The sequence below is a fragment of the Sipha flava genome, unplaced genomic scaffold (assembly GCF_003268045.1).
Source record: "Sipha flava isolate LNK unplaced genomic scaffold, YSA_version1 66_pilon_pilon, whole genome shotgun sequence".
Taxonomy (NCBI): Eukaryota; Metazoa; Arthropoda; class Insecta; order Hemiptera; family Aphididae; genus Sipha; species Sipha flava.
Window position 1 is genome coordinate 1,713,160 of NW_020273606.1, and position 15,574 is coordinate 1,728,733.

At 25.2% G+C, this 15,574-nt stretch overlaps 1 protein-coding gene across 1 annotated transcript; it reads left to right on the forward strand.

Moving 5' to 3' along the window:
- Window positions 1-60: 60 nt before the first annotated feature.
- Window positions 61-9,417, forward strand: LOC112691751 (trifunctional enzyme subunit alpha, mitochondrial). Its single transcript, XM_025566142.1, has 12 exons — window positions 61-284; window positions 2,877-2,965; window positions 3,026-3,298; window positions 4,843-5,093; window positions 5,165-5,375; window positions 5,491-5,666; window positions 6,132-6,302; window positions 6,468-6,690; window positions 6,949-7,158; window positions 7,225-7,420; window positions 7,481-7,683; window positions 9,156-9,417. The coding sequence occupies exons 1-12, from the start codon at window positions 212-214 to the stop codon at window positions 9,357-9,359; spliced, it is 2,280 nt and encodes a 759-aa protein (XP_025421927.1). The 5' UTR covers window positions 61-211; the 3' UTR covers window positions 9,360-9,417.
- The last annotated feature ends 6,157 nt before the right edge of the window (window positions 9,418-15,574 follow it).

Sequence of the window (15,574 nt, forward strand, 5' to 3'; positions counted from 1 at the left end):
TCACGCTCTTTCTCGCTCTCTCTCTCTCTTTCTCGTTCCGCATTCAAGTTGTTATCGTACTGTCCGCGTACGATTTTTCTTCCCTTCAGGTTGTTCATTCGTTCGTCTCGTTTGACATTGCCAGCTCCGTCAGCAGTCTTTAGACAGGGTTTTTCGGCCGTATTATATTTCGCTCCGCCGTCGTCCGTCACCGATCACTGTTCCGCACAATATGGCGTTGTGCAGACTAGTGGGCATTTCCAACGAAATGTCGCTGAACAACATCAGGCGAGCCCTGACAACAGGTATTCGTCGCAATGTCCCCCGATGCATATCTAATAAGTTAAAATAATAATAGTAATGCTAATATTAATTGAAATGTATAACAGTAATAATGGTTAGAAACACAAAAGCTGCATGTGACGGTCCGAAAAATTAACGCTTCGGATTGATAGGAATCCTGATATATCATTCGGTTATCACAGTCGTTTTGTATGGAGAAAAAATATGAAATGCAAACGGTTTTGTTGTATATGTAGCAAATAATTTTGATGTGCTGCTACAGGTTATGTAATCAGCCCCGATAGCCTTTGTGCAAGATTTTATAATATTCCCATCTAACCTTGATTTATAAAACCTGAAATAATGTCATGTCTGACAAGAAAATCAGCATGTTTGTTACACACATCTCAACGATACAACTCATGGACTTTATATTTTATGGGTCGTTGATCAGCTCATTTTTGGTATCTTGGTATCATAATACAATAATAATCATATTTTCTTTTTCTGTAGTTATGTCATTAATATATAATCAATATTTCAAAATAAGATCTAGGTAGTTCATTACTGATTTTATAGTATTTTAGTTGGCTTACATATTAATAGATTTTAAGTTATAATCAAATTAAATTTTATTAATATTGGAGCCCTGAAATAATTTTGAATACAGAGTTGACAAATTATATTGTGAAATATTAAATTTTAATTTTAAATTCATATTACGTATTAATGTTTTTAATATTTATCGATTGTCTAAAATTTATTTATAACTTCAAAGTAATTTAACATTCCAGTCAACTATTTTATCAACCTTTTAATCTAATCTAATATTTGATCAAAACAAGAGTAAATTTAAAAGTTTTAATTATATTTCATTAATAATGAATCATTATACTTACAGTATAAAATAATTTTTGGTAGAAGTTGATACTTTTAATATCGTAATATTTTGAAACTATATATTTGTAGTATATTTAGTCCGAAATCACATTGTACATGTTCAATAAATAATTATGTACAGCTGTCAAATGTTTTCCTGTTTTAAATCAGTTCCTAATGTATTTTTACTATTAGTCTGTATTATCAATACTTAATTTAAAAAATTGATCAAAATTACTTCATATGTTTAATTTTAAATAATTAGTGACATAATTTAGTTCTTTTGATTGTCAAGTAATTTTTAAAATATAGGTCATCTAAAAATGTTCATTCAGTTACAGTTTTAACTTCCTGGTTGTATTTAAAAAAAGTCCTTGAAAGTAGTTTAATAATCAATTCTTTAACCAATCTATTTGAGATTATGATTATTTATAAAAAGTATTCAAACATTTAGGTTATTAATTACAATTACTTTTAGTTTGATAAGATCTACTTAAAATATAAACTTTTTAACACCCCTGTTCTTGTCTCTCCAAACTTAAATAAAATCTCCAAAATAGAGTTGATTTTATTATAATACTTACATTTCTATAATATTATTAATATTTTTGTGTTATAAAACTTGAATTATTATTACTTAATGATTTATTTATTTTAATATACATATAATAGGTATCAAATTGTTTTTTATCAATATCATAAAATAAGTAGATTTTCAAAATTCTACTATACAATTTATAGTTTTGGTTAATATGATATTTAAGTTCAATCTAAGAAGACTTGAGTTAAAACTAAAAAAAAATTTTAATGAGGTAATAAAGTTTGAAAATAATAATAGTTAACCTTCATTTAAAATTATTTGATGCAATGACTTTCAAGTTTCTTTAAAATTTAGCAATAATACATTTAAAACAATTAAATAATACTGCAGATAAATAACCTTCGAAATGTTTATTAATTGTTGACATTTTTCAGCTACCAAAAAAAAAAAAATATAATCAATTTTATAGCATAAAAATTATACTATATTTTTCATAAAAATGATTTGCATTTTATTATGATTTAGATTATTAATTAATTAAATGATTTTTCAACCCTAATATGTCTACAACTCCTATCCTCCAATCAAATTGATTGCTCTTTTAATTATATGAATAATTATTTCATTAGTTTTACTATACATTTGTTTCGTTAAATTTTTTTGTATTATATAAGCTACCTTAATTTTTATAATACTTCTTATTACATTAACTTATAACATTAAAATAAGCTCTTTCTTTATTTTCTAAAATGTGTAATTATTTAGTGAAATCTTTTGATCTTAGGTATCTTTAATGTTCATATAATTATATCAAGGTACTGATATTTAAATATAAATTCATTTTAATTTTTTCAATACTGTTCAAAAAATTTAAAAAAATAATTATCAATGTTTGATAATGATTATTATTATTATAATTTATCATTGTTTAATTTATATTTTTAGAAATTAAATTAAGTTTTTATGAAAATTAAGATGATGCCTATAATATAGGCATAATTTTAAATTTTTTAATAATATTTATGGTTTCTATTATTTATGTTGAGCCCTTTAAAAATATTATTCAGTTTTTACTATAAATAAGAAATGAGAAATAAAATAAATAATAAAGATTATAATTGTTATTTATAATATAATAATTCATTTTCTACTAATACCATAAATTAAAAAATATTATTTTAATATGTTTTTTCAGGTCATCGATTATTGAGCCAAGATTTACACACTTCATCTAAAGTTGTTGATAATATTTTAGTTATTACCTTAAATACTCCAAATTCAAAAGTAAATAAATAAATAATATAATTATATACTATTTAATGTAACTAAATATTATTTTTTTAGGTAAATTCTTTATCTCGAGATGTAATGAATGAGTTACAAACTAATTTAGATAAAGCCAGTCAAGATTCAACAATTAATGGAAGTGTAATCATATCGGGTAAACCCAACTGTTTTATTGCTGGAGCTGATATATCTATGTTGCAAGCATGCAAGACAGCTGAAGAAGTTCATAAAATATCTCAGGATGGTCAAAAAATGCTTAATCAAGTTGAAAAATCAAGCAAACCTGTTGTTGCAGCTATTATGGGATCTTGTTTAGGAGGTGGTCTTGAAGTAAGAATGTTATGAGTTTTCAATTATTTAAGTGTAATTTCTTTTAAAATATAGATTCTAAGTATCTAAATACTTTTAAACTTTATGTTTGGTTGCTGAGTAATGTATATATGTACATTACTACATACGGTACTAATGTATATAAACTACTTTATAAATGAATCACATGAATACACAGTTGTAAGATTTGACTAACTAGGCTTGAAGCATCACATTAGTTTTGATGAAAAAAACCCCATGAAATTAATACCGTACTTGAAGAATGGATGACAGGGCATTAGGTAGATTTAGATTTCCCATGATTGTTTTTTTTACTTAGACTCAGCACATATTAGACTGATACAATATGACCCAGAAGTGTCCATGCACCTGATGTATAAACAGTAACCATATATACATTTTCGCTAGCATCTGAAAATCAATGATTTTCCTACTAGCTATTGTTTAAATCACCTGTTATTTTACGTTGTACATATGTATATTGTTCAATTGTGTCATAAACTCGTGATATTTAATCCATACTTCTTGTACGATAATTGATATGGCTTAATCCCAGTTAATTTTTTCTCGCCTCAAATTCTCTAATAATATTAAGCGTATGACTATTAGTCCCACTGGCCCCAGTGTGTCAAAAATTGACGCGATATCGGATAAAATATCACGCATACATAACATATTAGGTGCTAATTTCTATACTGAGGAAACCTTGTTAGATTAATGTATCTTAATGTGTCTGTGTCGACATTCCAAAATAGTCCTAGGATTTTCTTGACTGAACCATCTGTTTCAAAATCATTTGAAAGTCCATTGTCTTTCTCGGGTATTATTGATTTAACCAAATTTCTTTTCGTGACTACGTAAACATATCTTGCACAGACGAAGCTCAGAAGTCTTTTTTATACAAACATGGACTATGAATGTGAGACATATTATATAGTATTTAGTAAATTACACGCAATATTTTATTTCCAAAGTTATGGTGAATGACGTGCTATTTTTGACGAATTGATTGTCAACCCAATTTTTTCAATTCGTGTTTTTATGTTAGTATAAATTATTCGAAACCTTAATTATGTTTTTCACCGTTTCAAAAACTTCCAAAATATGGAACCATGAAGTTCGCATATCACATACCTATCGTCGCAATAACCTCGCGAGCTGCCACTTATTCATCCGGTATGAATGTAAAATGTACGCTCGAATTATTTTGTACACTTTTATGGAAGAACGTGAATTTATCTTAAGCGGACTGTAGATTTTTTTTAAATACACAATTACATATTGATTACAAGAAAAACAACGCAACACGAGTGACGATGACTAAGCTATACGAAAAAAACACCCTTCCCTGCTGCCTTCGTTGCAGTCTATCTAAGCCTGGCTGATTAGTTATAGTAAAAAGATATAGTAATACAATAAATAATAGTTCTCAACCAAACACTTTAATCAAATACTATAAATTAAAAATTAATAAAATCATTTGTAGTATTTGCTTTAGTTAATGTATTTTGAAAAATATTTATAATAATTTAATTCTCATTAAGGTTGCAATGGCTTGTCATTATCGCATTGCTGTAAAAAGTAAGAGTACAGCTCTTGGACTGCCTGAGGTTATGCTAGGATTATTACCTGGTGGTGGTGGTACACAACGTTTACCGAAATTGGTATCTATGCCTACTGTTTTAGATATGGCATTAACAGGTAAATCATATAGAGCTGATAAAGCTTTAAAAGTTGGTTTGGTTGATCAACTTGTAACACCACTTGGACCAGGCTTAACTACACCAACTGAAAGGTTAATTTATTATTCACAGAAATTAATTATATGTTAATAATTGTTATAATTATGATATTGATTTATTATAGAACATTAGAGTATTTAGAGGAAGTTGCTATTGATGCAGCCAAAAAATTAGTTGCCGGTCAAAAATTAACAAAAAGAAATAAAAATAAGACTTTACTAGATAGTGCAATTGACTTAGCGCTAAAACAAGAGTGGCTACGAGAAAAATTTTTTGATAGTGCCAAGGGCAAGGTTTTAAAAATGACCCGAGGTTTATATCCTGCTCCATTAAAAGTATTAATTTTAGTTTTTTATAAAAAAATATTTTTTATTTTTTTTTAAAAATTTTAATATCATAATTGGAGTTATAACTTTACTTAAATTAAGTTCTATATGTTAATGTTTTCAGATAATTGATGTAATAAAGACTGGAGTTGCTGAAGGTACTACTAAAGGTTATGCAACAGAAAGTAACGGTTTTGCTGAATTAGCTATGACACCACAAAGTAAAAGTCTAATTGGATTATTTCAAGCTCAAACTGAATGTAAGAAAAATAAATTTGGAGAGCCTAAAATTGCTTTGAAGTTAGTATATTAATAATTTAGTTAATTTTTAAAAATATATATATATATATATATTACAAATAATATTCTGTGTAATAACAATTTCAAGAGTGTATTTTGTTGTTTAAACTTATGAAAATAAAATGTAAACATTTTATACTTACCTAATAGAAATATTTAATTATTCTGGTAGGTATAGGAATTTGTTATCTAAGGTTTTTAGCTTGTTCTAATTTGTTACCCGGACCCAGTTATTTTATCAATATTAAATACTTTGTGTTAACAAAATGCATTACGCGAGTTGTTTCAATAATCTGATTTATAATATATTACTATATGGCCAATCTGTCCTTTGATATTTTGTTTCATTAACACAATTGTATCAATTATCTGTGTTTCTTAATGTTATTACTATTACAGCTGTATTTTTTTCTTTTTTTTTTAACTTTTCAGTTATAAATCTAATATTATAAATTTATTTTATAGGACTGTTGGTGTTCTTGGTGCTGGACTAATGGGTGCTGGAATAGCTCATGTATCTATCGATAAAGGTTATCATGTAGTACTTAAAGATACCAATAAAGAAGGTTTAGCTAGAGGAGTTGCACAAATTGAGAAAGGTTTAACAGGCGCAGTTAAACGAAAGAAATTGACAGAGTAATTTTTTTTTTGTATATATATTATATATATTAAGTTATAAACAAAAAGGTTAATTAGTTTTTTATCAAGAAAAAAATATTTATAATAATAATTTTTTACTGAAAACAACATTTTTAATTAATTGTGTCTTTTGGTTTCTATACTTTACAATTTGTATTATAGGATAGAAAAAAATAGGTATATATCTGATTTGACAAGTACTTTGTCATATGACTCTTTTTCAAATGCTGATATAATCATTGAAGCTGTATTTGAAAATATTAAGATTAAACATCAAGTAATTAAGGAAATTGAACAAGTTGTACCGAAGCACTGTATAATTGCTACTAATACTAGTGCTATACCAATTGGAAAAATATCAGAGGGTAGTAGCCGTCCAGAAAATGTAAGCTATTTCTAAATTTAAGTTTTGACAGTTTTTTGCAATTTACTAGATTATTGAAATTAATGCAATTTAAAAAATATATTTTTAATAATTATGTTTATAAAATTATAAATAACTTAATCTAATATCTTCTATAATTTATTATTATTTAGTTAAGATTGTTAAAAAATAATATGTACAATATATATTGTACATCATGGGGATAGGGAAAATATTTTTGTTAAAAAATAGAATGCATAAAATGCTGTTTATTTTTAGGTCATTGGAATGCATTATTTCTCTCCTGTTGACAAAATGCAACTCTTAGAAATTATAACAACTGATAAAACTTCTAAAGAAACTGCTGCTGCTGCAGTGTCTTTAGGTTTAAAACAAGGAAAAATTGTCATTGTTGTTAAGGATGGACCTGGATTCTACACAACACGTATCTTATGTGCTATGTTATCTGAAGCAATGCGACTATTGCAGGTATGTTAATCTAAGTCCATTAAGTTAATAAATTAACTGTTTTATAAAAATTAATTTTAATTATAGGAAGGCGTAAGCCCCAAACAATTAGATACAATTACTAAAAGTTTTGGATTCCCAGTTGGTGCTGCAACATTGTCTGATGAAGTTGGTATTGATGTTGGTTATCATATCGCCGCTGATTTAGCCAAAGCTTTTGGTGAACGATTCGGTGGTGGTGATATCAATGTTTTAAAAAGCATGGTAGACAGTGGTTTCTTAGGTAAGAGTTGCATTTATTTGCAATATTGTATAAAAAATTTATTTTACTATTTATTTTCAGGTCGGAAGTCTGGTAAAGGTTACTTTGAATATAGAGCTGGAACCAAAAGTAGGCCAGAAAATCCTGAAGCAATAAGTTTATTAGAAAAATATAAATTGGAACCAAAAGGTGATCAATCGGTTGAAAATCAACAGCTACGTATTGTGTCCAGATTTGTAAATGAAGCAGTGTTATGTTTACAAGATTCAATTCTTAACAGTCCGGTAAGCTTGGTTTATGTAGTATGATAATTAAATTTTCAACAATGATTAGTACATATGTTTGTGAAAACTTTATTTTAACTACTGTAATCTTATTAGTAGGGCTCGGAAGTTATTTTTTTTTTTGCACCATTGAATTTATTGCTAAGTGAGCTAGAAATTCATTTCTAATCACTATGAAAAACATCAAAAGTTTATAGTGCATATTTTTGCATATTTAGTGATTTTTTGATTTTAGAAGATTTTTTTTGAAGATTTAGTATAAAAATTTGAAAAATAAAAAAATAAAATACATTCATATTGAGAGAACTTTCTTGATATTCTTGTATCGTATTTTTAAAATTTCCATTTAAATACAGAATATAAAAATATCACTAGAGATATGATTATGCTATACTTAAATAGTTGCGAACCATGTAAAAGAAAAGGAAGCACAGCCAAGAAAAGATTGGTGGTGCAATCAATTATATCTACTGAGATGTATTAATCAATAATATAAATACATGTCATTATTCATTGATTTATCATATTTCATTAAATCATATCATCTGTTATCTATATTGCCCAAAATGCCCAAATTGTATACTTTGCCCGTAACATATATATTTATAAATTATTACTACAACTAGCTTTACTTAAAATTAAATATTATACAACTATCAAAATTCGATAATTGTCTTTGAATACTTTTCTTGGAAAATAACTCAATGATTATTAAACATTCTTCCAGAGGATTTTTTTTTATTCAAGAAACTAATTTATTATTATTTTGTTAATCAAAATTATTTTTAATACTTTGTTTTTTCTATATTTATAATTTTATAAAATATTTGTGCAAATAAAAATGTTGTGTACAAAAATAAAATATAAGTGCATATTTGTAATTTTTCAAGTGCATAATTGCATGCATATTTAATACTTTTTAAGTACATTAAGTTCCGAGCCCTACTTATTAGTAATAAGTTAAACTATATTATTGTCAATAGTGTTATTTATTATTTACGAAGAAAAAAATTTAAAAAATAAATTACACTATTGCCAGTAATATAGTTTACTATAACTTACTACTAATAATATTACAATAATTAAAATAAAAAAAATTATAATAAAACATTTGTTAAAAAAAGAGAAACTTTTATTGGTAGTTGAAATATTAATATTTAATTATTATTAAAAAGTATGTCAAATTTTTCTACGTTAAACACAAACTTAATTATAAAAGTAGAATTTAAATTAAATCTTGTTTAAATATCGATACTACTGATAATAATTTTCAATTTATTTTATATATTAAACACCTGTTTTTATATATTTTTTTTGCTGTCTAAAAAAACATAATACATTGACAAAATATATAAAACAATGAATCACTTATGTTTAATAAACAGCTGTTAAATCATATTTGAATTACTAATTTTTATTCATAATATCAAAATGAACTGCAATTTTAAATATGTATGGAAATACTTTTACAGACTGAAGGTGACATTGGTGCTGTATTCGGTCTTGGATTCCCACCATTTTCTGGTGGTCCATTCAGATGGGTCGACTGGTATGGAGCTGATAAATTAGTGGAAAAAATGCAATCATTCCAGGACAATTATGGTCTCCCATTTCAACCATGTCAATTATTGTTAGATCATGCAAAGGATAAATCAAAGAAATTTTATTCCTCTTAACCTATGAACAACATATTGTAAATTACAAAAGAATTAAAAATGGGTTCTTTTAAATTGATTTTTAACGGATAGCTTTATAAACAATATCACGCTAAGAGATCGAGTTTACTATACCGTTGCACCAAATTTTAAAAAAAAATATTTAAAATTAAGTTTTCAAGTTGGCCAAATAATTGTTTTACAAAATCATTTTAAACATTTATATCTAAAATACTGTGAGACAAGTAAAGTTCTATCATTATTATTGAAGTGAAAGTGTATGTTTTAGTTTATAAAAAAAATACATTTGGTGCAAAGAATACTCAAATTACGGTAATGTAATCTCGTTATTTTTTTAATTGTTGGTGATTCGATTGTGTTAAAATATCTTTATGATAATTATATATTTATTACTTTATCAATTCAATGTTTATTTTGTTTAATAAAATTGTAAAAAATTTCTTTTCAAATGATATACTAATATTTGAAAATATTTGTATTGTGATACTTAAATTTGAAATCTGAATAAAATGTTTTAAAATATTTTTCATTTATGAGGAGGTTGCTATATAGGAACTTATATATATATATATATATTTGTTTGTTTGTAGTTTGCAAAGACCTAATAAACATCGGCAGTTCTAAATACTATGTTATAAGAAAAAAAGTAAATCAAAAGAATACCACCTGCAATTAATCTAGAACGAAAAATTTAAAAAAAAAAGTTAATTTTTATTGCATAGCTATTTAAATAGTAAAATGGTTTTTTATTTTATACGTGTAACTACCACAAATAGTGATTATACTAGTGTTTCATCATTGGATGGTGATTAGTTTATTTATTTTTAAAAAAAAATTGGTGTTGAAAATTATAAATTACATAGAAATTCAATATGAAATCACTATTAGTATATTAGATAGCATAAACGTATTACAGATTTAAAATGATTTTAATTATTTTGGTTATTTTAACAAATTTTGACTGGTTTCTTGGATATTATTAGAAACGGGTTTAACTGTATATATATATATATCTGTGTGTATATATACGAGTGTGTCTTAAGTATATGTATACATAATAAAATTACCTTTTTTTTATTTAGATTCAGAGAAGTGATATCATTCTTTATGTTCAGGCATTGAGTTGGGTTCATTCAGGGACTCAATTTAACTGATATTATGCCTAAGTAGAACGCTTGAAATACTATAAATGTGAAAATATTTGATTCTTGTTGTTACATTTAAATAATAAGTAACACAATAATGTAAAAGTATTCAAAATTTTAGGATTGCATTCTAATTAAAATTGTTATAACATTTATATTATCTTATACTTAAAATCGACTTTGCAAATATTAATAAGATTTAATGGGAATCCATAAACTTCGGCCACTGGTAGATTTAGATTTAAAAAGTTTGGAATTAGAAAAATTTAACAATGTTTAAAAATAATAACAAACATAAAATAAAAAGTTAAATACATCGTGTACAATTGAATAAATATTTTATAGGAATATTTTAGAGGAATGCTTAAAGTAGTTTAATTGAAAAATGTTAAAACAATTTTTTTTCTTCGTTTTCATTACCTGTTGTCTCACGTTTAGGCGTGTAATCTACACTTGTAGACCGTTTTAATTAAAATTATTTCTAACACATTTTGAGAGTAGGAAAAAAATAATTTTAATGGAACCTAAAAATGTTGAGATTTCAGATTTTATGGCTATTCATTTATATTTTCAATCTTTTTTAGAACACCGTGAATCTTAAAGACAATTATAAAAATAAATAATTATACTAATAAATATATAATAATACTTACTATCACAAGTCTTTCTGACTTCTTTATCAATACTGGTTTATATTTTTTAATAGCTTGTTTTGAATAGTTCGTTGCCACGTACTTTTTATTATATAAATTTCTTTTATTTTACTTTCTTCTTCTTTCTAAATCAATAATAAGCATTAAAAGCTCAATAAAATCGATAATTAAGTACATAATTTATAATTCATATCTCTTTCGACATTTCTTCATAATGAGAATATTTTTCTTTCATTTCTTGTTCAAAAATCAACCATTTTTGAGCACGCCTTTCAGTGTTTAAACATTTATTTTTTGACTCATTTTTTTTTTAAGTTTAAGTACAAATGGTTTACTTTTTAGTACAGTTGCTGGACGAGCTTTAAATGTCCACTAAGACTATACTTTTCTTATTCTTAATAAAAAATTAACATTTAAAATTATAATTTAATAAAAAAAAAAAATTATTTATTGAATTAAAAGAGATATTTTAACACTCGGAACTATTCGTAAAAATCGAATTCCTAATTGTTAGTTTTCATCTGAAAAAATAATGCTTAAAAAACCCAGGGGAATTTCATATGAATATTTAACTGTATTTAACAGTGTTCCAATAACTTCAGTCATATGGAAATATAATAAATTGGAGACACTTCTTTCATCTTATTGTGGAATATTACCTGAAATGTCTATCAATCGATTTGATAAAAAATCAAAAAGAAGTATGGAAATAAAGTTCCCTTTTATATTTAAAGAATACAACCGCCATATGGGAGGTGCTGATCTCCTTGATTCTTTAATTAGACGTTATAAAATTAAAATACGAACAAAAAAATAGTGCATGAGGGTTTGGTACCACATCGTTGTTATATCAATCGTTAATGCATGGTTACTCTATAGACGAGTGGAAAATAAAAATTTAAAGTAAATACCTAAATTAAGTTTATTTGATTTTCGGCCAAATTTAAATTTTCGTTGACAACGTCTGTATTTGCTCCAAAAAGAGGCAGACTATCTAATGAAGAAAAAAAAACAGATAAAAAATCCTGAAAAACATACTCATTTAATAACGCCTGAAGAAATCAGTAGAGATGGTTTACATCATTAGCCAGAATATATAAAGAACAAGGCAACGGTGCAAGTATTAAAAATGTGAAAAACTAACACAATGCACTTGTACTAAATGTGATATTTTGTTGCGGTGTCAACAGAAATTGTTTTAAAAATTTGTGTACATACAAAATAACAAACAATTTTTTTGTTCCTAATTAAGTAAAAATGTATTGTATAAATATGTTTAGTTTTAAATGTATTCAGTTTATAATTCTTATTATAACATAATATTGTTGAGACTTAAGAATAAATAAAGGTTTATTATTCGAAAAAAAAATGTTTTATGTTTTAAGCGCGCGATTTATCATAGGTGATACATTTAAAAAAAAAATCTATACAAATTAAAAAAAAAAATAATTTTCAAAAAAAAAAATATTCTTCCAACGCTCCATAATTACAGATGCACAAATTTCTCCGCTAAAAAAATCAGAACTTAAATTTAATTCGCGTAGTGTAGGATTAACAGAAGTCAATGATGATCTAATAATATTATAATCACAATTTAAATAATCATATACAGATTCATTAAAATACAAAGGTGGAATATTAAATTTTATTTCCAAATTAATAAATAAAGCAGTGTGATATAAATAATCTATAGGAACCAACGCATCCAGTTCACATTCCACTTCAACATTTAATGCATTAGATAAAATTAAATCTGGTGTAGAATTATTACGATTTTTTATTGAATTAAATTGTTTTAGATTAAGATACGAAAAATTAGCTATTGCGTTAGATTCGGTGTTACCGTAATTATGAGAAACAAGTACATTAGTTAATGACCATTTAATTGCAGGTAAATTAAAATCACCTAATTTAATAATTTTGGGATTATTTTAATTACATAACAAGCTATGAACCGTATCAGTAAGATCATTATAAATGCTACCATTAGAATTAGGAGGAAAGTAAACAGCACCAATTATAAGTATAGTAGAATCAAGAAATAATTTTACAAAAAGTTGTTCAATATTATTATTCCGGATTAAAAAACGACAGCAATCAAATTTGTTTTTAACAGCAATAAGAACATCACCTCCTCTGGTAAGATTATTGAATACACTGCATCTGTCACAACGAAAGATGTTATAATTAGGAAGAAGACCAAGTTCACAGTTGTTAACCCCATGACGTAACCAAGTTTCCGATAGTACGATAATGTCATAATTAGCTAACGCTATATTACGAGAAAAAACGTCCAATTTAGTATTTAAACCACGAACATTCTGATAGTAAATTGATAAGTGATTTAAATTGAAATTAGTTTTAATTAGTTTTTTGAAACAATAGGCAAATTATTAATATATTTAATAAATATATCATTTTCACCAACATTTTTTCTTGCATTTAATTCATCGATTACTGTTTTTAAGTGATTACGTTGAAGCATAGTTCTGCCCGTTGAAACAGTAATATTTTTGAAGGCATCCAGGTTTTTCAGTTTACGTTTATTTTTTAGAATTTCAAAAACATCATGAGGAGTAGGCAGAGTAGCTCGAATAGGTCTATTTTTATTTAATGATTTACCCAGACGTAGAATAGTTATAGGATCTTTAATGACATCAATATTACAAAAAATATTAGAGACACTCAGTTTGTCGTCAGCATTAGATTGGGTTTCGGGTAGATTGAATAAAATAACGTTACAATTTCTAGAGTGACTGTAAATAATCTCTGCAAAAATTTTTTCTTGATTTAGTGAAGTTGAACTGTTGTGATTAAATTCTAATTTGGACAATTTAACTTCTAGTTGTTCCATTTTGGTTTCAATTAATTTGTTTTTAGTCAACATTTCATTAAATTGCTTAGATATAGTATCTAACTTACCGCTGAAATCATTGAATCTTGAATCAAGTGAATTCTTTTCCTCCATAAACTGATTAAAAGACGTTTTTCATGGTATAAAAGTAATTTAGACACGTACAATTAAAAATTATAAGGAAGACGTATAACTGTATATATATGGATATTCGAAAAGCATAAACGAACGTGTGTCTGTTACGAAAGTCAACTATCAACTGTATACTTAACATCTCAAACATAATTGGTTCTTTTATGCAATGAAACAAAATAAAATGTACCATAATCTATGTATAAACAAATTCTATAAAACAATTGTTAGAAAAAATCTATAGGTGCAAAATACTTAATTATTTATGTTATTTTTTTACCAAAATATATACCCAATAAAAGTATAAAATATTAATCAAAAAATTTTAAATTATTTTCCAAAACCAAAGATTTTTCACAAATATTACACAAAATAAAACATAACTATAACATATGAATATTTCACTAGAAGACAACATTTTTAACCATTATAAATCACACAAAAAAGAAAAATATTCAACAAATTACTCAAATGATCCAAAGAACAACTAAATATACTCAATTATCAGGTGTTCTTTGGATCATTTAAGTCCACTTTTAGAAATTAATAGGTACCCAATCAAATTATTTATTTACATAAAAATACAAGCTATAGTTATGACCCATGTGGAATACAGACTAAAATTATTTTCTACAGTGCGAAGCATATGGAACATGTACATAACACTATTAACACTTTAATTTCATAAATATAATTCAAACATGGTGTTTAATATGGAAGAAATTATTTCTATTTGAACAATGATAAATCAACATTTTATAATTATATCACTCAATTTATTTCATAGAAAACAATAAGCAAGTATTATTTTAACTGATGAAATACATATAATGGCATTATTTCATATACATAAATACACATAAATGTATGTATTTATAATTATTTTATGATATCTACAATATTGATTTAATAATAATAATAATAATAATAATGAGTATAATAATAATAAAAAGAAACATGATTTAGTATAAATACAATATCAAAAACTCAAATATAATTAATTATTCAATTTGAAAGTTTTTGATTACTGAATGGTGTTAAAGTTAAATTTTGGGTAACATTTTCAAAAGGAATTACATAAAATGTATACACACGTAATATGACACAAAGAAACAAGTACATACAAGTATGCATGTTCATAAAAATTCATTCTAATACTTTAAAAAATAATAATAATAAACAACATAGTATTTTTGGATATATTGTTTATAATAGTAATTATAAAAATGTAAAATAAAATGAAAAATAATAGAATCTAAATTGGTTTCAATTTTATAAAACATTATGTATTCTGAAAAGATTTGCATTGTAAATTATTTATTAAAATTATATCAACTTGTTCTAAAATATAATTAACTTGCTTATAATCAATAATGTATGATAAGAATGACAGTAAAAAAATATGTTAACATTGAATCCTAAAAATAATTG

What these genes read in the sequence shown, in the direction of transcription:
- LOC112691751 (XM_025566142.1), top strand. Translation starts at nt 212, where the DNA reads ATGGCGTTGTGCAGACTAGTGGGCATTTCCAACGAAATGTCGCTGAAC. An exon ending in TATATCCTGCTCCATTAAAA is followed by an intron (nt 5,376 to 5,490) that starts GTATTAATTTTA and finishes TAATGTTTTCAG; the next exon opens with ATAATTGATGTAATAAAGAC. An exon ending in AAGCAATGCGACTATTGCAG is followed by an intron (nt 7,159 to 7,224) that starts GTATGTTAATCT and finishes TTTTAATTATAG; the next exon opens with GAAGGCGTAAGCCCCAAACA.